The sequence below is a fragment of the Nanorana parkeri genome, unplaced genomic scaffold (assembly GCF_000935625.1).
Source record: "Nanorana parkeri isolate BGI_ZX_2015 unplaced genomic scaffold, ASM93562v1 scaffold280, whole genome shotgun sequence".
In the NCBI taxonomy this organism is placed as follows: domain Eukaryota; kingdom Metazoa; phylum Chordata; class Amphibia; order Anura; family Dicroglossidae; genus Nanorana; species Nanorana parkeri.
Window position 1 is genome coordinate 631692 of NW_017306548.1, and position 25971 is coordinate 657662.

Genomic DNA, 25971 nt, shown 5'->3' on the forward strand with positions numbered 1-25971 from the left:
CCTGCCACACCATGCATGCAGGCTGGTATCTCCATAGAAAGTGAAAGGTGAGTGTGCAGCTCCCCTACTAAGTTGAAACCAGCCCAAATGCCCTTCAAAAAAAGTGTGTCTCCCCAAAGCACTCCTCTCTAATACTAACCAGCACTGGGCTCTTTGGCACCCCTGATGACCAGTAGGAGTTGCCAGCTGGTGGGGGGCTTATGTTCCACCTACCTGCCTCCCCCAATGAGGGGCAAGTAGGTCACCCTTTCCCTTAAGATTTTAATACAGCATTGTAAGCTTACTGCAAAATATTATAAGAGCCCACATGCCCTTCAACCATGGGGGTCCTTAATGAGGGGTTCCGCCAAAAAAGTGGGTCTCCCCAGAGCACCCTAGCCTAATGCTGACCAGCACTGGGCTCTTTGGCACTCATGGTGACCTGGAGGGGTTGCCAGCAAGAGTGAGGACAGCAAGAGTGGGGGACTTATGCTTCATCTACCTGGACCCCAATGAGGGGCAAGTAGGTGGTCATCCTTTCCTTTAGATTTTAGTACAGCATTGTAAGCTAACTACAAAATGTTAAGAGCCCACATACCCTTCAACCATGGAAGGGGGGTTCTTTAGGGGGGTTACTCCCAAAAAGGAGGTTTCCCCAAAGCACCCTAACCTATTGTTGATCGGCACTGGGAGGAGTTGCCAGGAAGGGTGTGGGCTTATGTTCCACCTACCTGGCCCCCCTATGAGCGGCATAGTGGTCACCCTCTCTCTTGAGATTTTAATACAGCATTATAAACTCACTACAAAAAGTAAGAGCCCACTGGATTTCTAGTAGAATAAACAGACTGAACAGATAAAAATGTTCTCAATGATATATGTACCAGATACAAAGGGAGCAATTAAGAGACGTTTGTTGTTAGGGTTTATATAGACTTTAATGCTGGTCCGTTTTCCACAATCACACTGTATGGCAAAATTTGTGTAAAAGCTAAATAACCCTCTAGAATTTCTTTGTACTGCAGGAGGAAAGCCACCCAGACAATAGAAGCATATACAAACCCCACGTGGACACCCTTGGTGGGAATAAAACTCAGGACAGGACTTTAGTTCCACGTTAATATAACCTTTTCATCTATTTTCACCTTGTTTCCTTTTTGTTGACCATAAGCTTATCTTACATGGGGATATATGACATGTTGATCCTACTAGTATATTAAATGAGGGGCATTTATCAAAACTGGAGCAGACAAAATCTGGAGCAGTTGTCCATGGCAACCAATTAGCTACTCTTTTTAGTTTGTTCAGTTAAGATTTGAAAATGAGATGCTGATTGGTTGCTATGCACAGCTGCTCCAGATTTTGTCTGCTCCAGTTTTGATAAATTCCCCCCAGTATGTTTTCACTTCTTGCAACAGCACCCCTGTCATGAAAGCTCAAAGAGGAACTCCCCCCTCCCCTTATGTTTTGTTAATTCCCACGTACCTGGTTCATTGGGTGAGCCTGAATGACATACTCGCATGCCCAGCGGATTCAGCATTATCCTCTGCTATTCACCACCATGCACTGAGTTCTGTGCTGTCATCTTCTATACTTATGTCATCGGTGGGGTGGCTGTCTCCACGGATCTTGCACCCGCCCCCCTGATAAATCACATGCGCCACAGCGCATCACCAAGGGGTCAGCTGCAAGAACCAGAGAAGACAGCTGGTCCCCTGGGGATGCACAGTGGTGCATGCACTGTAGACAACTCCAGGGCCTCTTGGGATGCGTGACGTCAGCATTCCAGGAGGCTGCAGGCGAATGGCACCTAATTATTGCCTAGTGGAGAATCCCGGGAAGTGTCGGAAAGGGTCCAAAGGAGAAAGGTATTTGGGGGAGGAAATGTAAAAAAAAAATGAATGTCCAGTTATGAGAGAACAGGGGGGTAGGGGGGCAATTAAGTTAAGTGGGTGGGTAGGGGAAAGGTCTGCTTTAAATCTGGGAAAAATAAAAATGCTTGTTTCATCTAGCAAAAAAAGGAACTATACTTACCTTATCCATGACTTCCCCCACAGCCGGCGCTCTTCTCTCCACTGAGGATGTGAGAGGGCCCTCTGTGACCTCCCTTACAATGCAGGACTGTTTGTGACCAACGGAGCAGTGAAGTGACTTTGCGGGACAAGTGGTGCAGCCGGGAGGAAGCCTACGGGAGAGAGGAGGAAGATATCATATACTTATGTTTCCCCTAGACAAAACAAGCATTACACCCTCAGAATGCTGGGACAGCCCCACTGCAAGCCTCATTTTTCTCTCCCAGTGTTCAGTTTTAAAGTGGAAAAGAAGTGAAGGTTGGGAGCAGGCCCTCTAACTACCTCTTGTGCGCATGCACAGCTCAGTCTACATTCTCAGCACAACATGAAGATGCCAGGTTGGATAACTCCTGTGTGCTTGCACAGCTCAGTGTACATTCTCAGCTAACCTCAGTGGTGGAGGACTGACTACCTCTTGTGCGCATGCACAGCTCAGTGTACATTTTCAGCACACCTCAGTGGTGCCGGATTAAATACCTCTTGTGTGCATGGGCAGCTGAGTGTATATCCTGAGCACACCTCAGTGGTGCAGGATTGACTAGCTCTTGTGCGCATGCACAGCTCAGTGTACAGTCTCAGCACACCTCATGGTATCGGATTGAATACCTCTTGTTCATATGGGCACAACTTGGTGTTACTGGATTAAATCATTCTCGTGCACATGCGCAGCTGTGTACATCCTCAGCATACTGCGGGGGTGCAGGACTGAATACATCCCGTGCGCGTGCACAGCTTAGTGTACATTCCTGGCACACCTTGGTGGTTGAGACTGAATACCTCCCGTGCTCACGCACAGCTCACTGTGCATCCTCAGCATACTTCAGTGGTGCAGGATTGAATAACTCTTGTGCGCATGTGCAGCTCAGTGTACATCCTCAGCATACTTCGGTGGTGCAGGATTGAATAACTCTTGTGCGCATGCGCAGCTAAGTGTAATCCTCAGCATACTTCGGTGGTGCAGGATTGAATAACTCTTGTGCGCATGCACATCTCAGAGTACATCCTCAGCATACTTCAGTGGTGCAGGACTGAATACATCTTGTGCGCATGCGCAGCTTAGTGTACATCCTCAGCACACCTCCTGGTGCCAAGTTGAATAACTCCTGTGCACATGCACAGCTCAGTGTACATTCTCGGCACACCTCAGTGCTGCAATAAATTCCATGCACAATCGTGGAAGCTGCATCATTCAAGACGGCTGAAGACCCCGTACCCGGAAGAAGTCTGGGTGAAGATGGCGGCGCCCAGCGAGTGAGCGATGGAAGGTAAGTTTAAGGTGCCCACACACCTTGCGATAATCGTACGATAATCGCGGGAAGTCCCGCGATCGTACGATTATTGTAAGGTGTGTGGAAGCCGTGCGACCTCTACTACTGTAAGGTCACATGACTTTTATCTTAGGAACATGTTCCAAAACCCGCCGAGCATCGTACGATGTTCGGCGGGTGTGTAGCATGTTCGTAAGATAAAAGCCGGACGGGCCAGTGTGCGCAAGCGCACACTGCCCGTTCGGCATTGCGGTCATCGGAAGCCCGCCCCTCAGGGGGGCGTGGCTTGCGATCATCGCAAGTACGATCTGCCTGTTCAAGATAGGCAGATCGTACGTTTTTTTCAAATTACCTTACAATCATCGCAAGGCAAAAGTCTTGCGATGGTTGTAAGGTGTGTGCCCAGCCTTAGTTCCCCTTCAAGGGCCCGTTCACAGTCATGCCAAGCTGAAGGTGGCCATACACTTTACAACCCTCGCAAAACTTTTGTCTTGCGAGGGTTGTAAAGTACTTAAAAAAACGTACGAGCTGCCCATCTTGGACAGGCAGATCGTACTGAGGGGCGGGCTTCCGATGACTACAATGCTGAACGGGCAGTGTACGCGTGCGCACACCGGCCCGTTCGGCAGTGATCTCTCGATCATCTTAAAAACCTTATCTTACGATTCTCGGCTGGTTTTCCAACATGCTCGATATACAAAAGTCGTGCGACCGTACATTAGAAATGGTCGCGCGCCATCCTTACACTGATCGCGGGATTTCCTGCGATTCTCGTATAAGAATCGTCCAGTGTATGAGGACCTTAACGCGCGTTGCTCGAGTTGCAACGCGGTGCGACTCATTCATAACGGCACCTCAATGCATGAGCGCTGCAAAACAATGGCGCATCTGAATGGTGCGATCTGGTGCGCTGCCGGCCCATTCAAATAAATGAATCATTTAATAAACTCCTGACAGACATTTGTTTGGATTTATACAGATGATCAGCTATGCTGGAAGCATGTAAACATATTCAAAAAACCCCTTTCCAAACCAGCTACACTCGGCGAATGAAGACTTCACTGAAAACATGCTGCTGCGACCTCTTATGGGAAATGTCGCCTGTCACGATATCGGTGACGTAAGGCGGTTATACAATGTCACCTCTAGGGTCAAAGCCACGGGCAGCCATTGGCTGGAGATGGAGGCTGGGCTGTGTTTGTTGGTGGGCGGGCTGTAGACACAGCACGGTGTAGGAGCGGACGGGAAGTCTTATCGCGGTGGGCCGCAGTAAAGCCTCGGGCTGGAGTGATCGGCGAGCCCAGGCGATGGGCACCTTACTGCTCGGCTTGCGGGGGCGCCACCTCTGCCTGACGCGTATCCGGCGGCTGCTGGTCCGGAGTAAAGTTACACAGAGCAGCCTGGGGCAGGTATGGGGGCTCATTGCTGGAAACAGATAACACTTTATTATTCATAGGAAGGACTGTTCCTGTCATCGTAATGGCTGACAACTGTCCCGGACCTCCAGGGTCTCTCACATGCACATTTAACCCTTTGTGTTTTTTTTCTATAGGTAAATGTAACTTTATATAAACACTGACAGTGAACGTTTCCTATTTGCGCCATTTCGCTCTGTTGAATATTTGAAGCGTTTTGTTATATCCGTTCAATAAGGACAAAAATAACGTCATCCCGCGAGAAACTGTGTGCGAGCCCGCGCAGAACTGTCTGTGACACATCCCCTCCAATCAGCTGCGGCCTGGGCATCCCTTTGTTACACATAGGAATGTCCTGCCTGCAGCTGATTGGGGAGGAGTAGGGTTGCCACCTGTCCAGGTTTTGAGTCCTGTATGTGCTGTGTCAGGGTTTCAGTCGGCCTCTTGCAGTCCCGGTACAGCAGGGCTGGTATGTGAGGGAAGAAGGATCAGCAACACAAGGAGCCAATCAGCTTATGTGCTTACAAGATCATGCTGATAGGAGTAGAGAGCAGCGTGACATAGTGTAAGTACATGAATGTGACCCGGTATCAGCCTCTTGCAGTCCCTGTACAGCAGGGCTGAAGTGTGAGCGGAAGAAGCAGCGCAAGGAGCCAATCAGCTTATGCACTGACAACAGCTGGAATGCGGTGCAGTCAAAATAGTGCTCGAAGCATTTTGAACGCACCGGACCGCAGGAACAATGTGCTCTGTGATCCCGTGCGGGCGATCGCATTGCGGCCGCAGGGCGTGGCTTTAGCGCCATTCACTTCAATGGCCGCCACGCCCCCTAATGCCCGGTAAAAAAGGAAGCCGGCCGCGATGCAGTGCATTCCGTCCGGAACGCACTGCATATGGTGTGAACAGACCCTTAAAGAGAACTGGGGGGCAGAGCCCACGGTCAATCTAGAGGCAGAGCCAGCTGTGTCCGCCCCCTTCCCGTCCGTTCCTCCAGTCAGCGCTAGAGGATCGGAGATAGCAGGGGAGAGGGGTAAATCCCTGCAGGGGGTGATGACTGACAGTCACAGCTCTCTGCAGGGAGATGATCGGGAAGTGAGCGAGCGACGGTATGCGTTCTCTCACTTCCCGATCTATAGAGACGACGTGTGACAGTTTCATTGTCACACGTCGGCTCTGACTATGAGGATGAGTGGAAATCATTCGCCTCGCCTTTTTAAAGATGAACTGCCGGCTGATGATTTTCATTGCCGCCGTGAATATCCGATGCCGTGTTGACCGCCTTCAACGGGTGTCTGAACGCTCTCCCTTGTCTCTTTTCCCGTCTTCTAGCCCGAGTCTGAATGTCGTTGTTTCTTTCCTCCTCACTACATTGCTGTGTCCTTGTATTCCAGACTCTGCTGTGCAGAAGGATAACCCCGGCCTGTCAGGGAATACCGAACTTCTTCCTGAAGCCGCATATCATCAGAGATCCCGTTCAGCTATGGAGGCTGCTAGGTCGGTTCTTCTACAACAAGAGGTCGGCAACCTCGGTACGCCGGCTGTCGGTGAACTACAAGTCCCATGAGGCTTTGAAAGACTGACAGCCACAGACATGACTCCCAGAGGCACAGGCAAGACGGGATTTGTAGCTTCACCACAGCCGGAGGGCCGAAGTTTGGCTATCACAGTTCAACAATGAAAAGTAATGAACTAACGAGCTGCGACTACAGCGACTTCATTTCTCTACGCCTCTCTTTTAGGGGGAATTCATTATTTCCATAACACTGAATCCAGGCGGCAAGACAACAAAAGTGACGATTCAAATCGGAGACGGCCACCTGACGATGACGGTATGAGGGCAGACTTTCTTCAGATTGGTTTGATTGACAGGGGCAGCTTTTAAAGCGGACCTTTAGACCCCGTTCACACCGGGGCGGTTCGGCCAACATGAACGATGCCGTACATTGCTATGGGAACCGTTCATGCGACCGGCGGGTCCACGTGACCCGAACTGCTCCCTGCACTATTTTTGCCACGCTGATCAGTGCTGTTTCCATACATCTTTCAATGGAACCGCACTGATCAGCTCAGTTAAAAACTCCCAAAATCTTCCTTTTGAGATCAGCATGGTAACCGCGCTGATCCCCAGCTGCCCTGGTGTGAATGGGCTCTTACCTGTATCTTTACCATAACACCAAACACACCTTTAGGATTGTTTATTAATGACAATCTACAAACGCATACTTCCATACTTCAACCTGTGTCACCTCAGGACCCACATTTGTCCTCGTTCATTAAAGGAGAACTATGAGGTAAGTGTTTTTCCCACATAGTTCTCCTAAGGGTCACAGGAGGACATATACTAGCATCCTCCCCTGACCCAAAGCTCAGTATATCGCGAGCTACAGCTCGGGGTGTACTGAGACGCCGCAGCCGGGACGGATCCCGACATTACTGTCGACATCCACCCAGCTGCGTGATTGACAGCTGCCTCTGCCAGCTAGAGGCAGAGCCAGCTGTGCCCGACCCCTCCCCCGTCCTGCCAGTCAGCACTGGAGGATCGGAGGGGGGAATCCCTGCAGGGAGCCGTGAGTGACAGTCACAGCTCTCTGCAGGGACAGGATCGAGAAGTGAGTGAGCGTCGGTATGTGTTCACTTACTTCCTGATCTATTGAGCCGACGTGTGACAGTTTCATTGTCACACGTCGGCTCGAACTACGAGGTTGAGTGAAAATCACTCGCCTCATAGTTCTCCTTTTAAGTCGTGACCCAAGTCGCACTGCACTGGAACACACGGCATTGCGGTAGCAAGCGTTCCGGTGCGGGCGATCGAACTGTGGTCCGAATGAATGGCCATGCAACACACCTCCCACACCAGAATTCGCGTTAGGTGCAATTTTGCATGGTACAGCGCGTTAGTCGCACGGGACTGTACGATTACGCACTGTACTAGTGTAAACGGGCCCCCAAAAACGCTGACAGACACACACAATCAAATTAATGTTTACAAAATGCATAGGATCCATCCAGTCTCCCTACCTTTTGACAACTGGAGTGGACAGCGTTCCCTATTTGTTCTCATCTGCTTTTAGATGAATTACTAAATAGTGACAACAGTGACGCCTCGTGTGCCACAAGGATGCTGCAATTTGCTGCCAATGGTAGAACACACAAGCGGCTTCAGTCACATGTGGTGCTTATCACTAATTGTACTCTTTGTTTCTTAGATGGCAAGAATAATAAAAGTGCAGCGGTCAGCTTATTTCGGCAATTTCTTGGCATCGTTTTGATGGGTATACTGATCAAGTTCCTGACTGGGATGAACCAAAATGTAGAAGTCTCCTGGAACGACTTTGTAAATGAAATGCTAGCCAAGGGTGAGGTAGTACGGTTGGATGTCGATCCGGAGAAGGACTGTGTATATGTATATCTATATGATACAGACGCTGTAAATGGCCAGAGGGTAAGTTGTTTTTTGTTTTTTTTTGCCAATCTGTACAGTCAATAAAAGTTTACATTGATACCGGTATAATTTTTTTTCGGTACTCGCCGATACCAATTACAGAGTACCGGAAGTCCATTCAGGAAGCCAGGTGGCGTGTAATGACTCGCCGCCTGGCTTCCTGATTAGCAAGAAAGTCTGTCCCATCTCATCTCGGCGCTGTCCAGCCTGTCACCTCCGGGGCCTCTCCAGCCAAGAGCGGCCTTCCTCCGGTACCCAGCCGGAGCCGTCTTGCTGGCAAATCATGGAAGCCGGGCGCCATGTAAGGAAGCGGCGCCCTGCTTTCTGATTGGCCGGGAGGCCGGCTCCATGCTCCCTCGTCATGAGATGACGAGGGAGCATGAAGCCGGCTTCCCGGCCAATCAGAATGCCGAGTGCTGCGTCATTACATGGCTTCCTGATTGGCCAGCTTCCCGACCAATCGGGAAGCCGCGCAGCGCGTCATTACACGCTGCCCGACTTCCTGATACAGGAAACATCGTAGCATTTGGACGGGTACGAGCACTCGCCCAAATACTTGGTATCTGCACAGATATCGATACTAGTATCGGTGCACCCCTATAAAACATGAATTCCTGGCACATAATTACTATATCTCCTCATAATGTTAGTGAGCAGCAGTGTGGTACATTTGTAATTGGGTGTAAAAGTCAATTGGAAGCCCCCCACAGAGGCTGCCACATCTCCTGCCTTCAATGTCCATAACAGATTATTTTTCTTGGTTGCCGCAGCTTTTGAATTACAAAGCCTTTTTGTTCATTCTCTTTTGTCTGCAACTACGTTTCACCGTTTTTTAGCTTGAAATTCAGATTGAGCGTCTCACTTTAATGCTGAGCTCAGGCAGGAGATGAGACGGCTTCCAGGGGGCATACCGATGACTTTTTTAGGTGGAAGAGAATTCAGATGAATGCTTGCACAAAGACTTAGGCCTTATGCGTAGGGCTGCTCCATTCCAAGAGTTTTAGAATGCATATTGAGATTATTTTCAATTGTATTTGTTTTTAAGGGGTAAGTTCACCTTTTGCAGATTATTAAAAAGAATGAAATGACAGTAATCAGATTTATAGAAGCTTATGAGGCTAAATACTGCATTTCAGACAGTGTACTGGGGGTCAAAGTTGCTGGCAACGCTAGGAGGACTGCTGACACAGCAGGATAATCCAGCAAAGAATGCCATGGAGGTCATAGCACATTGCACTGACCTCCAAGGGTGATGTGGATTGGTGGCATCCTAGGCATGAAACATGTGGGACCTTCATTAAAGAAGAACTCTGGGTTTTTCAAATTGACCCATGCGGTGGGGCTACCCCTGTACTGCAAGTGTTAACTGCTCGTTATCGTCTAGGGGCAAAAATAAATAAGATATACTCCGGGTATACTGCTCGCCCCAATCCTCGGTCCTGCGGCAGTCAGCGATTACCTCTCATCCGCTCCAGCTGGACCTGCATTATTAGACGTGATGATTTCACGGGTTCATAGACCGTCGGAGACTGGGGTCGAAGAGGCTGCAGGAAGCGATCTAGCAGCCAGGCGGGTCCGAGGATCAGGTGAGCTTATTTTCATCCCTATACCAAATTGAGCACTTAACCCTTGCAGTGCATGGGTAGCCCCACAGCAGGGGTTAATTTGAAAAAAATCCTGGAGTTCCACTTTAAATGCCTTCCGTTTACTACCTGGTAATGCCTCTCTCGTTCCCAGAGCCAGAATGTACAATGTCTCCATATGCTTAAGTAAAATGAGTCTTTATTCTACTATATTCTGTTTGGGTTTTTTGGCGCACAATTGGCACAATTCCTGAACCAACGTTATATTGGGAAGGTCGGAAGAGGTTGCCTTAACTGTGTGGAAATATTCCAAGGATGTGCTTTCGATGATCAATTAATATATTTGTTGTTGGTCTAGCGTGAACCTGTGACCGTGCTATGGACATTATAATATTAAATGAGCTGTAAAATAAAAGCTCACTGACCTATGTAACTGTAGGCACCATGGAGCAATTTACCCTGAAAGATCCCAACAGAGACTCTGAAATTGGTTGGTGTTGGTTCCTGAACATCACTTACCCCACTGTCATTGGAAGGAAGGGGAGATGAGCTTTAAATTTAGTGTCTATGTTGTGAGCTTTGAGGATGAATTGTTTCACGGTTCCTGCAGCCACGGAGGTAAGTGAGGACTTGTTGTAAAGCTCATGTACTGCTTGTTAAGAATATGTACATACATGACTGTCCATACCACAGGTTCACGTTATAAGATGCAAGTATTTTCTACATTGATACATTGTTCACTATTAATGGTAAGTTGTTTCTAGACTAATAATACAGGGTAGTTACATAGTATTTGAGGTTGAATAAAAACACAGGTCCATCAAGTTCAACCTGTGTGTGCATGTGTGTACACCAGTCCCTGTGTGGTCTAGTTTTTAAGAGTACCTGTACCCCTGTATGTTATGGTCTCTGAATAGATGTTCTTGTGTTCGTATGGTAAGATTGCTTTGTTTTTAAATGCTTTTATGGGTTAGGGTTGTGTCAAATCTTTGTAAAATTTGTATTTCAAAGTTGTGACATTATGAGGTGCCTTTTAATATAGGCGAGAAAACACATCAAATAAACTCAGTGGACAGTGTTGTTGAATGAAGCGTGCATTTAAAATAATGATCCTGTTCTTGTCTTTGTTTCTCCAACACAGACCATGTACAGAATGCACAGAATGAAAGTTGCCAATATAGACCGGCTTGAGGAAAAGCTGCGTGCTGCAGAAGACGCTTTAAACATTTCTCCGATGGATCGGATCCCTGTTACATACCGGCGCATTGGCTTCTATGACAAGTACGGCGAGTCCTTCCTTTCTATCAGCTGTACTGAAAAATAAAGAGTCGTGCAAGTCGCCTGACTTTTGGCATCATTTATCAAATATTTGTAGTAAAAAGTTACAGGGAAATAAATGTTTTTTCTTGTACTTTACCTATAAAATCAAGTACTCAAAATTGAAAAACATGATATCCGACAATTTATAGCCGACTGATCAGAACACTGGCGTATGTATTTTGATTAGTAAGCAATAAACCAAAAACCCTCCTTTTGCCAGCATATGCATATTCCATCTATATCGTCTGTATATTGTAAGACTTCACATCTCTATCAATGCCCACCAATGAATAGCACTGGCCACATTACACAATTAATAGAAGGTGCATGAGAGAGGTACCCCAAATTTGTATCATCCCCAAGATCAGTGTCAGTGTCTGATCATATTACTTCCTCAAGTATTGTGCTGGTTTCTGTTGATCTGACATGCTACTCAGATAATGCACACTTTACCGCTGCATGATGCCTAGAGTGGTACCAAGCATCCACTTGTTCACCCAGGAAACAAATTAGTCATTTTGGATAGACTCAAAGCTATACAATATCCTGCACACTTTGTTTTGATGTCGCTTATATTGAGCCACACATGATAATACAAATTATACCCCTTGTCCAGGGATGTCTCTGCGGAGAACCCAAATTGCTTGAATATATGTGTTTGTGAGTGTATTGTTGTACCTGATGATGATGATGAAGGGTGGGGACACCCGAAACTGTAGTATATGCTGTACACTGCTTTGTACTGAAAAATAAAGAATATAAGCGAGCAAGATACGTGAAGTGCGGAATCCCTCTTGTTGGATCACATTTGTGTGGAGTCTATTGGCTTTCCCACACCCTTTAATTAAACTGTAGCGACAGCATGGATTCCTCAAGGTTTTGGTGTGTGTGTGTCGAGAGAGAGAGAGAAACACAGAGATATATATACACATATATATATTGCACCGAGACTGTAAATATCATTTTACGAGCCACTCCCTTTAAAAGGAAAACCTTTATCTAAAATGATATAAGGTGTTCGAAGGAGAGCTGCTTAATATTTAAGCTGACTCTATATGTACAAGTCCAACTTTAAAGTTCCTTGAATGCATTGCAGGTTAAAATAGCTTTAATACCACCAGATGGGCCGAGGAGCATAGGAAATGAGCCATGCGCTGGGCAAACGTGTTGTAAATCAGCCCCATAGTATATGGTACCAACTTCCTACAGGCTTTTGAAGTGTTGATCATGTGGAATTAGATATGTTCAGAATAGTTTTTTGCTTTTGTGGAGATCTGTAGGCAAACATCTAACAAATGTCTATGAATCTGACCCAGTAGATACAATTGGCATTGTCTTAATTGGACACAGTCCCCATCTTAACCAATCAAAGTGGTTCCAGTTATCCATGTACAGTAAACTATAACCTTTTATCTGCACTTTTGCTCTCTAGCGTTACTCTTTGCATGTGTTACTTATTAAGCCTGTGTGTGTCTTTTTTGCTTGTCTTGAATTTTATTTTGTTATTGTTGCATTCCTACACATTTCTTGTCCTCAATTGTCTTATTTATTTTTTTGCTCTTCTCCTCCTTACAGGCTCTGGTATTCCATCATCCTAGCTTTCTTTTTTGTTTTCTTGTTAATTGTTATTTTGCGGGCAACTGGACTGACAGGCCGCCAAGGAGCTTTCAGCGCTTTTGTAAGTATAATAATCTTGGACCTAGTTTATGTTGCTCTGTCTACTGTTTTCTATCCTGTAGTATTAGTTCATGGTCTCCTGCAGGCATAATAATATGTATTAAAGTGTATGCCAAGCCTTTTTTTTTTTCTTGCTACTTTTGAATAGAATCGGGAAGGATTAATGCTCTTTCCAGTTTGTTGATTGCTGGCTCTTTCCTATTGTGGAGATTACCCTTCACATATTGTCCCGGAGATGCAACAGGAAGTGAGAAAAAGCCCTATTTACTAGCATACATCCATAGTCACATGACGCTCTGGGTCCCGAGTTTCCTATGTTCTTCACTGCAGGGTTCTTCTTCAATGTCTGGGTGACGTGGGCAGTTTCTTTCGGCAGTCTAGTGGACGGGGTCCCCACAGGCTTCAGAAGTAATGTCACAAAGAGGTGACAGCTTGGCGAGGGCACAGTGGATCACGGGTCATCATGCACAGAAGCAGCGTTGGAGAGGGACACAGTCGGCGGACGGTGGTGAGTATAAAACTGCTTAAGAATGAAAATGTATACTTAAACGCACTGAGGGGGTTGGAGTATCTTTATTAGCCTGGTGATTGGTTGGTTTTAAAACTACCTGTTAGATATTTTTGTTGTTGTCTGTGTCCTGTATAGGGGATTTCCCTTCACTTCCTGTCCCAGAGACACAACAAGATGTAAGAGGAAATCTAAGCAAATAAAGGGGAAATCCCTTCTTTGACAGTTGTCGCTGCAACAGGTGTCCCCATTGGAAGGTTTCCGCCGCTTTTCCTGTTGTGGTGACTGTAAAATTCTGCATTTCCTATATTGTTTCTGGTAATGGTCACCAGGACACATAGATAAGATCAATCTCCCTAGTGGTTACACAGATGACAATAAATACCTGACAGAGGTTATAATCCTTCCCTACTCTATCCAATGCTTGAAGCTTAATGCTGGGATGAGCAGATATGGTCTAAATACAAGAAGAGTGTATATTCTTATTGAAATTGGAGTGTGATTTGTGTCTTTTTTTCCAGATCAGTACAGTAACTGTGGCTCTGTGCAGGACCTTCCAGTATCAGTCACTGCTGCTCTCTCTCCTTGTGCAGGGTGACTGGCCTTGTCTCCGTCCTCTTCTATAGTTTTGCGCAGGCGGCCTGTAGGGGGTGGGGCCTGCTGGGTCCTTCCCACAGCTCTGCTGTCTGAACAGGCACAGTTTTTTGCTACTTGAAGAAGGTTTACTTCTTGAAAAATGAAAATGAATGCAGACATCACATCTAAGGACCCAGTGTGCTGCAAGATGTCGCATTTTTAAACTTAGAACAATATTCCATTGAAGGGATCATCCATTTCCTTATGCTGGATAGTGGATACTGAAAACTACATGTGGTGGGTTGTGGTGAGGCTATTGCACACTGAGCCCCAGGCCCAATCACTGTGCTATGTATGGAGGAGAGAGCGAGAAGCCTCCCTGTCCCTTGCTTGCTCGTCACTGATGAGACATCTAGATGGATGCTGTCAGTGTTATTTGTGGGTTTTTTTTTAGAGGGCTAGGATCAATGATGCGTTGCCATTGGTCCAAACCATCCACAGAGCTCAAGCCTCTGACTCCAATTCAGAGGCTGTTGTAGCTCTGGCCTTACTGTGTTAGGTTACACAGCAGCGGGCATCCCTAACCTAACATAGCCGGATAAAGCGCCACCTGTAATAAGCAGGCGGCACTCCGCCCATGACGGGTAACCTGTTAGAAGCCAGTTGAAATGGAGAATAAGCTGTCTGCTTTAGACTTGAAGCTGACAGCTTTTTCTTCCATAATAGCAGGTGAGGCTCTGTCTGCCTAGACTGCACATCCCTGCTAAGCCTAACGTGCCGTAATATAAGGTGGTCTTAGAAGACTTGTTCAGGCCTTCATAGACCTAATAGGCCAAAGGTCACCATGAGGGAAGAGCCCCGATAATTCCTGGGGTGTTTCTCACTTATTCGGCTTGTGTGCGCTCCACCTTTATAATCCTATTTGGAAAGGTTCAGCCTTATTTTCCTAAGATTCATTTAATGACTCATTCATTTTCTTTTCAGAACCAGCTAAAGATGGCTCGTTTCACCATTGTAGATGGAGCTTCTGGGAAAGGAATCAGCTTTAAAGACGTTGCTGGGATGCATGAGGCTAAGATGGAAGTGAAGGAATTTGTGGATTATTTGAAGGTAAGAGGAAGATTACACATTTTATACCTCTATTTAAGATTTGACATCACTTCTTGCTCTGGTGACCTCTGTAAATTTTGGATTCCCCTCTCACTTTCTGTTGGGTCACCAGAATAAATCAGAGGGATGAATCTCCCTAGCAGGGCCACACAGCAGTAAAATATTGACAAGTGGTGCACATCCGTATTATTATTATTATTATTATTATCATCATACAGGATTTATTTGGCGCCAACAGTTTGCGCAACGCTTTACAATATAAGGAAGACATTACAATCACAATACAATTCAAGACAAGATGGTAAGGAGGGCCCTGCCCATAAGGGCTTACAATCTAAAAGGGAGGGGTACAGCCTACATGCCCGTGCAGAGACCTGCTTCTGGGAGGGTAAGGTGCTACATATAATTGTGTGCAGCAGTCTGTACCTCCCATGTGTAGGTTTGGGTCAGTTTGCAACCGTGTGCTGCCGCGTCCTCCCATAGGGAGGTACAGGTGGCTGCACACAATTACATGCAGCACCTGTCCCTCACAGGAGCAGGTCTCTGAACAAGCTAACGATTATTTTCAAAATCGATTAGTTAGCCGATTATCAAGTTCGATTAATCGGATTTTAAAAAAATAGCTCCAGTGATGGACTACTAGTTTGTATTGCGATTTGTAGTCCATCACAGGAGCAAGCTTGGAGCAGTGCAAGTAAAAAAGAAAAAAAAAAAGTGTGGTTTGCAATAGAGTGAAATGGAAAGTGTAAATCTATACAGCAATCAATGCAGAATGGCATCGGCTATGGAGGACTACAAATCCCATCAATAGCACATTATACAGCACAATGCAGAATACCACCAGCTATAGAGGAATACAACAAATCCTAGCAATACATTATAAAGCACCATGTGTGTGAAAGTGCAGGCTTACCCGAGCAGTCTTCCAGCAACTTGCTTCTGAGATCGGTGGCTGTCATCCCCCCGCACCTGCTCCTCCTTACTTCTTTTCCCCGCGTCCCTCTGCCGCGGGGAAAAGAAGTGGATGTGGGCGGGTCTGGCAGTGGCGAGCGTGTGGTGGGGATGAGGTGCGGCGCTCAGTGTGTGTGGAGCCGTGAACAGGGCCAACTAATCAGAAGCCGATTAATCGATGATTGAAAACGTTGACAACTTTTTCAATAATCGATTTAGTCGATTAGTTGTTGCAGCCCTAAAGATGACATTGCAATCCCACCTGATCGTTAATTTCATATACTCTATGTATGTGTATACAGTGTATTCATATTCTATTTTTACCATTTTCATATTTTTGTTTACTTTTTTGTTATGGGGGGGGGGGGGAAGATTACTATAGCAGTGATCTATTGCTGCAGGCAGGGGCTGCACTGAGCTGCAACGCCTCAGCCTCTGCACTCAGAGGAATGCTGTACCTTTGCATAAGTTCCAATGTAAACACTATAGAAGCATTGTACAGCCCTCTGCTACAAGCCTTCCTATGGAGTGCTGTATAGGAAGAGCCAAAGCCCTGAAAGAGTTGATTCTTTCAGCTCCTGGACTTACTGCTGGATGCCGACTGTCACTGACAGCCAGCAGTTTCAGCCTACATGCCAACCGAGACTCACCAGAGCCACTGAGTCCCCATGCCATTTGAAAATGGCACCTGGCTCAAGTGGATGACACATTACAGTTTTTCTGAAATTTTATTGATTTGGGTTTTCATATACTGAATATTAGTAGTTTGAAATCAATTGCACATGTGTTGTTTAATGTTCTGGAGCAAGCTCAGAGCCAGCCTGTCTCTTCTGTATTGTTTCATCACTTCCACCAACAAATCCGGATTCCCCTGATGTGTATGAACCTTCCAGCTAATGCTTTGTACGCTTCCATTCATTACTTTATGTAGAATCCAGCGCGATACCTACACTTGGGGGCTAAAGTGCCTAAAGGTTCACTACTTCTTGGGCCACCAGGATGTGGTAAAACTTTGCTCGCTAAGGCCGTAGCGACAGAAGCACAGGTGCCCTTCCTAGCAATAGCGGGCTCAGAATTTGTGGAGGTGATTGGAGGTAAGAGAACAAGAGCTCATTGTAATTTGGTAACTACCACCCTTCCTCTGCCACTGAGTGTGTTTGTACCCTCAGTTCCTGTGTGCACAACCTGTTATTATACTTTTTATATTTGTATATATTGTAATACTTTTTTTTGAATTGCCAAAAAGCTCTGAATAGCCAACTTGCCGTTCAACCTCCATCCATGGAGATTAAATTCTAACCCTTTGAAAACATGAATAAAGTTGCACTAAGTGTTGATTAACTAATTTGTGTACTTTTGTTATGTTAAAAAGAAAATAAGTGGACCCAGGATAGACTGGTGAATCCATAGGAAGGGCATAATTGCATTCAGACAATATCCATGGTGGGGACGGCACCCAGAGCCCCAGTGCTGAAAAACCACAGTGGCCAACGCCAAGCCAGGATTTATATTTAAACCCTTCATGACTGAGTCCTTCTTTTTTTTTCTTCCAATTTTGTGCACCCATGTTATATTCAACATTTTAGGCCTAAAAATTACTTAAAAACCCCCAAACATTATATATTTTCTGAAAGCCAATACCCTATAGAAAAAAAATGGTGGCAGTTGCAAATGTTTATGTTGCACGATATTAGCGCAACTCCTTATCAAACCCCCAAATTATGTGAAAAATGCACTTAAAGGAGAACTATGAGGTCAGTGTTTTTACCCATAGTTCTCCTTACGGTAACGGGAGGACACAAACTAGCGTCCTCCCGTTACCCTAAGCTCAGTATACCGCAAGCTACAGCTCGCGGTATACTGAGACGCCGCAGCCGGAGCGGATCCCGACGTAGATGACGGGATCCGCCCAGCTGCGTGAGTGACAGGCAGAGCCAGCTATCTAGAGGCAGAGCCAGCTGTACCCGCCCCCTCCCCCGTCCGTTCCGCCAGTCAGCGCTGGCAGATCGGAGCGGGGAGAGGGGAATCCAGCCCTCCCCCTGTCACGATAGAGAGCCGTGACAGGATCGAGAGGTGAGCGAACCCGGTATGTGTTCTCTCACCTCCCGATCTACTGAGCCGACTTGTGACAGTCTCATTGTCACAGATCGGCTAGAACTATGAGGTGAGTGGAAATTACTCATCTCATAGTTCTCCTTTTAAATGCCCCAAAACAATACCCATTGTTTTAATAAAACATGAAAGATAAGGCAAAACACGGCTACATTATAATATATCCTTTTTCGGTGGACTTATCCTTTTTAAAGAGTAATTATTTGATTATATAAAATGACACATTTGTCAGTCTCTACTGTTTATGCTTCACATTCCATTAGGCCCCTTACCGACAGGCAGTTTCATGAACCTTTACACCAAATGCCACTAACGGACCACATGTGGGCATGGCTTTTCTTTTTTGGATGCACTGTGTCATGTGTGCAGTATGCATGTGGAGCAGAAGCTGGCTGTATGAATGCATAGAGGTATGTCTGACTCCAGCGGTACTGGGGAGAAGGAGTCGGTATGGACCCATAACACTGCCTATGTCCAGGGAGGGTTATTTTACATATAGAGGCCGCCATCTAGTGGCTGCAAATTATAATGTTTGTGTACATACCCAGAGTTCAATGGTGACTTGTTAGCCCTCATTCACACGACTAACACCCGGCCTGTACAGATCCATACTGCGTGCACGGCTGTATCGGGCCGTTCCCGGAAGGACAGGTGCTGCGTGTGATTTGTATGGGAGTATGCGGCCGTACGCCACCGCCGTACACTCACCCCAACTGCACGTCCGTGCAGTTGTCCCTGCTCGGACGCAGACGGGATCCATCCTGTCTGTGTACGAGTACAGGCACCCGCACGGATGTGCAGTTTGGGTGAGCGTGCAGCCACGTACTCCCATAGAGAAGAACAGGCTGCTGTGTACAAATCACACGCAGCACCTGTCCTTCCTGGGAGCGGCCCGATACAGCTGTGCACACAGCACGGATCTGTACAGGCCGGCTGTTAGTCGTGTGAATGAGAGCTAAAAGGGGAAAATATACTAGGGAGAATTTATCAAAAGTGGAGCAGACAGAATCTGGAGCAGTTTCCCATGGCAACCAATCAGCTTTTCTCTTTAGTTTGTTCAGTTTAGCTTTGAAAATAAAAGAGAGCAGCTGATTGGTTGCCATAAGCCAGTGCTCCAGATTCTGTCTGCTCCACTTCTGATAAATTCCCCCCACTGTATTTTTGAGTTATTATTGCAATGTTTACCTTAAAGCAGAACTCGAATAAATTAATAATAAGATAAGCTGCAGTGCTTATGTGCTAACAAGGAACATGCTCATAGGACGAGAGAGCAGAATGACAGAGATAAGCTCATCAGTGTGCTGCTTCTGCTTTCAATGTCCAGTCACAGGCTGGGGGAGGGACTAGACCTGTCAGTGTTGCTGGACTGCGGAAAGTGAAAATTAGGTCTCCTGCTCTCCCAGATATGGCTGTGTTGTGTGGTGGAGCTGTGTCAATCTCAAGACTGAATGGACAAAAATACAAATTCTTTTCAAAGGTAAAACATTTCCCTTCTATGTATTTTATTTGTGAATTTAGCTTTTATCCCAGAGTTCAGTTTTAATATTTATTTTTAATATGGATTTGACATTTCTGCAAGCTTGCATATACTGATTGAAAAATAGAGATTTGTATACTAGCAATTACAGGGAGCTCTCATTGACTCTGTGATATCTCTCTCTTAACAACTGATAAGATATCCGCCATGCAAGGAGTGCATTGTTTTCAGTAAGTCAGCTGACTCATCATGAAAGTGGAACGTACAACCATTAGGCCTGGTTCACACCTGTACGTTTTTTAGCGCGTTCAACGTTCTACAAAACGCTCAAACATGAAAATCCCATTGTTTTCTATGGGCATGGTTCACACCTTGCCGTATTTCAGCCCGTCTGAACGCGCTAAAAAACGGCCTACGCCTGAAAAGGTACATGAGCTTCTTTGTGGCGTTTTTGTCTCGCGTTTCCATTGGGATACAGCCAAGAAGCCCTCGGAAACGCGCGTTTGTCGTGCATTTTTGTTACCGCAAATCGTGGTAAAAACGCGCGTCACGAAACGCGCATATTCGATACGCCTAGGTGTGAACAGAGCCTAAAGGAGCAATACAAATCAGGAGGCAGGACCTGTATATGTAATGAGCAAATAAAGTTGCCCCCATGTATAAGTATAAATAAAGATTAAACCTAGAAACAGGTTTTTACACATCGATAAGTCTATATACATTAGGCCGATCTCTATTACATGTTTATTAAATAAAAAAATACATTAAAACCTTTGAAAAGGAATTTCCTATTTCACCCTAAAGAGCAACTGTAAAACCATGGCAATTGTTAATAATGCACAGTTCTTCAGGGAACTGAACATCAGTTAGGGTTGAGGTCCATTTTAACTTATTGTGAATGTGTAAGCGTTCTTGTCCCCCCTGTCCCATCAGGCCTAGGTGCAGCCCGTATGCGCAGCCTCTTCAAAGAAGCTCGATCCCGAGCTCCCTGCATTGTTTACATTGATGAGATTGATGCAGTAGGAAAGAAAAGGTCCACAAACATGGCTACTTTCTCCAACACCGAGGAGGAACAAACCTTGAACCAGCTGCTGGTAGAGATGGATGGTGAGATGACATCATGTTCAAATTACACTGATGTGATTCTCCTCAGATACCTTGTAGTTAATGATCATGTGTATTTTTTTTTTTTTTTGTTTCCACCCATTGTACACCTTTTTTGTGTATAAACTGCTATAGGACCATGTACCTAAAACCACAGCCAATAACGTGCTTTATGCGAATGATCTATTGGCAAATAGCAATGAGCCTATGCTTTGTGCCCAAGCCCGCTCAAAACGCTGACTGCCTTCCCAATCAGTTGCAGGGAGCCCCACAGCTATACATCACAAAGGGGGCAGGGAACGCCTGTAATTTCAGTAAATTACATATTGTAATGGTCTTGTGGGTGGAGGCAAACTACCATGGGAAACCTCATCTTTAATGTATGTGAGGGCTATACAAAAATAAATGAGCAGGTGATTCAGACCAGTGGTCCCCAACCAGAGCAGATTGATTGATTTAGTTTTGGGCAAGCTTGGCCTTTAATGTCAATGTCTTCTAATCTCTCTGGCAGGTATGGGTACCACTGATCATGTGATAGTGCTCGCCTCCACCAACAGGGCTGACGTCCTGGACAACGCATTGATGCGGCCGGGAAGACTGGACAGACATATCTTCATCGATCTCCCCACATTACAGGTGAGGCTGATTTGTGTAATTGCACCTTATGTCTATATTCGCTGTACAGGCTTTGTGGCTGTTGATTGATGGAGAGTTCTGCTTTGTGTTCCAGGAGAGAAGAGAGATTTTTGAGCAGCACCTAAAGGGCCTGAAGCTGACACAGCCTGGGAACTTTTACTCCCAGCGTCTGGCAGAACTTACGCCTGGATTCAGTGGTACGTTTGCCATCCCTATCAAATCCTTTTTCAAAAGAAACTTATGGCTAGGCTATAGACATTTAAGTATTTTGATGTTATTGACAAGCAGTAAACCAGGTTTAAAACAAGTCCTAACTGACCTCTGTAGCTGTGGGTGCTGTGGAACTTCCACGTTCATAGAAGAAGCACTGACATCATTTAAGTATATCGCTCAACAGCTCAACTCCCCTTGCACCCACTAACTCCACCACCACCGAGTGATCTGGAAGGGGGAGCTGAGCTGCAGAGACAACTTGAATGATGCCAGTAATACTTCTGCTGTGAACTTTGATGAACTGCTCCACAGCACCTGCGGCTACATATGTCAGAGAGAGCTTGTTTGATGGCCCATTTTCTACTTGGTAAGACAATGTCCATAGCCTGGCCCGAGGATCACTTTAAAGACTAAAAACAAATGGCAGTTTGATAAAAGCTAATTGTTTTGGATGATGCTGGAAAGTTAAACCCGTTCTTTGGTGAATCTGGTAGAGATATTTTTGCCCTTTATTTGTCACGTTTGCACAAATATTGCAGCCATTGAGAGAGTCTGTCATTTAATGTAGAAATTATTTTATGTCAAGGAGTGTGAACCCCCAGAGGTGAGCAGGAACCCCCAAAACTCTGCGATGAGCTGCAATAGAGCCAGAAACTGGCAGCAAGATCTCGCCACTGGAATCCCCAAAAGCAATGATGAGTTAGTGGGAGACATCGGCCCACCAGAATCTTCCTGTAATTTAACCCCTTCGTGACTGACGACGTACAGTGTACGTCGCCAGCATCGGGGCTGTTTAAACAGACTCCCGGCGACTTTTGCCGCCGGGAGTCTGTTTAAACTTGTAGAGCCGACTGTCGGCTTTACAACAGAAGCGATCCTGGCGACTTACCTGTCGCCAGATCGCTTCTGCGTCCCGAAGAAGGGGCCACTTTTAGGTGGACTCCCCCATTTAAATTGTAATTGCTAATAGGGATGCACCGATATATCGGCCGAAAATGGCACTTTTAGCAAAATGTAAAAAAATTCTACCAATATAGCGATGCATCTCTGCTTACTCTCCTCCCCGCTGGTTGCTGCTCGGTGTACCAGCGGGGAGGAGAGAAAATGTCACAGGCGGCCGAGCGCTGCGGGAGGAGAGCGCTGTGAGCGGCCGGCTGCCCTCATGTCGCAGATGAAAGGAGAGCGGCTGTGTGGGCGGAGACAGCCAGCGCTGTCACAGGAAGGAGGCCAGCGGGGGAGGAGTCAGATCGAGCTCTCCTCCCCGCACCGCTCGCTCAGCCTCCTGTGACAGCATGTCAAGAAGGAGAGCGGTACAAACACTCATTGATCAGTGATCGCTGAGTGTTTGTAAATAATTGAGGACATGGTATGTTTCATTATGTATCCACAATTATGAATGAATGGGAAGTGATCTACATCACCTCCTGTTCATTCATGATTGTGGTTATAGTAAACACACTCTGTCCACATGTTATGAATGAACAGGAACACTCAGTATAGAGGATTTGTGTTCATTTATAACGCGCTGCAGAAAAAAAGAGATTGAGGACTCTCTTCATTTTGGTTTTAAAATTTTCATTTCGGTGCACCTCTAATTGCAAACACTCCTTTCCCTTTTAGGAGCAGATATTGCTAATATTTGTAACGAGGCGGCTCTCCATGCTGCTCGAGAAGGCCATCTATCAGTACACACCTCCAACTTCGAGTATGCTGTGGAGCGAGTGATCGCAGGTAAGAATTAAAAGCATCACAATTTTTATATAAGTGTATAAATATTTGTGAACATATTGATCGAGAACAGAATAAAAGCATTCGTTATTATGATTATCGATATGTTTCTCATTTGATAAAACCTTTTGTGTAGGGATGCACAGATACTTTTCGAGTACCAGTGCCGATACTTGGCATTTTCATGAAACTACCAGGGTTGCAGCGGTTGCAGCTGGGACCCGGCTCTGGCGCTCCACCACTGTCCTGAAATCATTAGTCTGTATTGTTTTAGAAAAACTGGCACATGACAATAAACAAAAATGTATCAGTACTCGTACTTGTAAGTACTCGGCAAGTACCAGTACTCGTACTCGCAAAACTGGTATCTGTGCATCCCTTTATTTATATTTATAAAAACAAAATCATACATTAAAACCGAGATGTACAAATCCCGGGAGCTCCGTATGCTCCTTACAAAATGACAGCGGCCTCCTAACTTTTGAATTTTTCTCTAGTGTAGTCTTGGAGCTCAAAAGTTTCGGTACATGTATTCGTACTTGTACCGAGTACTGTACTTGGTATCTGTGCAACCCTACTTTTGTGAAAGAGAAACTGGCTTCTTTTTTAGAGGACTGTTGTAAAGTCTTTAAAGTGCATTTAATAATTCCGTATTACACAAGCTGAAATGAAAGTTCCCAGGACGGTTCAGCAGATTTTCATTATTTGCTCATCTGTAATGTTAAATGGTCATTATGAATACAGCTGTACTTTTAGTTTTTAGAAGTACCATATTTGCCGGCGTATAAGACGACCCCCTACTTTTTATGTTAAAACATAGGTTTTGGGCTATACTCGTTGTATAAGAAGAGTATAGCCCAAAATAATGTTTGAATACACACACTAACCTCCATGGCGGTATTCCTGAGTGTGGCTCGGGGTTAATTTTCAGTACCATAAGCGGTAACCCCGAGCCACACTCGGGATTACAGTCTCTTGCATTGTTCGCGATCCCCGCTGTGTCCTCCGTCTTCCGGGTTCCATCAGTATACCGCGCTGAGCCAATCACAGCAGGCTTTGTATTCATGAATGCAAAGCCTGCCGTGATTGGCTCAGCGCAGTATACTGACGGAACCCGGAAGATTTGTACTATGTACATCCATACCCTGCGTATAAGACGACCCCCGATTTTCGGGGGATGTTTTTAAGTTTAAAAACCCGTCTTATACGCCGGCAAATACGGTAGTAAGGGATCACTATGAACTATCTATGCATCTGCTGGCTAAACACCTCTACTGTATATTGGAAAATGTGCACATAAACGATCAATATTTTTCTGTTTTATTTGCTACTGTGCTAATATTTAGTTACATAAAGAGTTATGAAAACAGAATAATAATACCGAATGCACATAACATCATCAATTAAACATCCAACTCCAGCCTTTTTTTTTATCTTTTTACTTTTGCATTTGGATATAGTGCTGAGGGGTTAGAACGTCCGTCAGCTTAATTGATTACTTGACCACTGCCTGGCTCTGAATGCTGTCTGCAGTCCTCCCCTCTACGCGTGCTGTCAATCAAAGTTGTCAGGGTGGTGCCAAAGGCTTACTCAGTACTGATGGGCAGGATAAAGTGTGCTGAGTACAGGCAAGGTGCAGCTGCATGTTGTCCATCTCTCTTATTTAAATGTAACCCCCCCAAGATCATGTCCTAGCATTTTTATTTCCTTTACCCTGTTCCTTTTATTACTCCCTGTGACATATTCAGCAGGCTTGTAAAATTCTTGCAGGGTCAGCTGCTGGAAGCTCATTTCCTACTGATTTAGACGCACTCCCAAGAGCCTTTCCCCTATACTCAGTGTATCCAAGAGCCTTTCCCCTATACTCGGTGTATCCAAGAGCCTTTCCCCTATACTCAGTGTGTAGGCTGGCTTTTGGAAGTTAAGGCAGCAGCGTTGTTTTGATGGGAGAGAAATCAATGTATGCAGGTGGAGTTTGACAGAGAGGGATGGGGGGAATTCTGTAGTCCAGCAAGCAGGGATGCTATTGCGGTAAACATTAATAGAGCTTCTGTACTGTTTTTTGTTTTTTTTTAAATGCAGGTACTGTCAAGAAAAGCAAGATCATGTCAAAGGAGGAGAGGCGTGTGGTGGCGTATCATGAGTCTGGACATGCCCTGGTAGGGTGGTTGCTAGAAAACACTGAAGCAGTGATGAAGGTGAGGACATGTATTCCATCTTAAAGCTGAGCTACAGACTGTTAGTGTTTTACAATATCTAAGACAGTTATGTATTCAGGAAAACATTTGATGTTTTTTAAATGCAGTTGGTGTACATTGTATTTCTTGGTATCTCTCACCTTTAAAGCCCAGTACAGCAGCACTTAGACTGAGAGATGGAGGACCAGAACTAGGAACCACTCAGGCTCTGATACAGTGTGTGCTGACAAAAGAAGAGATCAGAGTGTGCTCCTAATTTCCTGTTTTGGCTGATGACAAGTTGCCTCTGCAGCTCTCAATTCTAGCATTGCCAGTCCTGTCTACTAGACTACAGAACTATTCTTATCTCTGTCCTTACTCTACATATTGATTTTTTTTTTCACACAAAACAGTCAGTGCTGCTGGATCAACTCCCAAGAGCCTGCCCACACACTCTGTGTAGGGAAATGGCTTTGTGAGATGTAGTTCTGGGGGTATAACTACATCAACAGAAACTGAGCTGCCAGCAGCTTCCCCTGCAAGAATTTTACAAGCGTGGTGATGACATCACAGGGAGCAGTAATAGCGGTTTCTTGCTATAGAAGCAAATTAAATGGAAATAAATA

The 25971-nt window shown here is 45.6% G+C and overlaps 1 protein-coding gene across 1 annotated transcript in view; it reads left to right on the forward strand.

The window, feature by feature from the left end:
- Nucleotides 1-4623: 4623 nt before the first annotated feature.
- The window catches only part of SPG7 (SPG7, paraplegin matrix AAA peptidase subunit), a 28050-nt gene continuing 6702 nt past the window's right edge, over nucleotides 4624-25971 (forward strand). The window contains exons 1-13 of the mRNA XM_018557314.1: nucleotides 4624-4725; nucleotides 6123-6225; nucleotides 6471-6560; nucleotides 7938-8173; nucleotides 10898-11037; nucleotides 12652-12754; nucleotides 14822-14947; nucleotides 16830-16992; nucleotides 20421-20594; nucleotides 21103-21227; nucleotides 21322-21424; nucleotides 23061-23171; nucleotides 25251-25366. Coding sequence (XP_018412816.1) covers nucleotides 4624-4725; nucleotides 6123-6225; nucleotides 6471-6560; nucleotides 7938-8173; nucleotides 10898-11037; nucleotides 12652-12754; nucleotides 14822-14947; nucleotides 16830-16992; nucleotides 20421-20594; nucleotides 21103-21227; nucleotides 21322-21424; nucleotides 23061-23171; nucleotides 25251-25366 — 1692 coding nt within the window. The remainder of the gene's footprint in view (nucleotides 4726-6122; nucleotides 6226-6470; nucleotides 6561-7937; nucleotides 8174-10897; nucleotides 11038-12651; nucleotides 12755-14821; nucleotides 14948-16829; nucleotides 16993-20420; nucleotides 20595-21102; nucleotides 21228-21321; nucleotides 21425-23060; nucleotides 23172-25250; nucleotides 25367-25971) is intronic.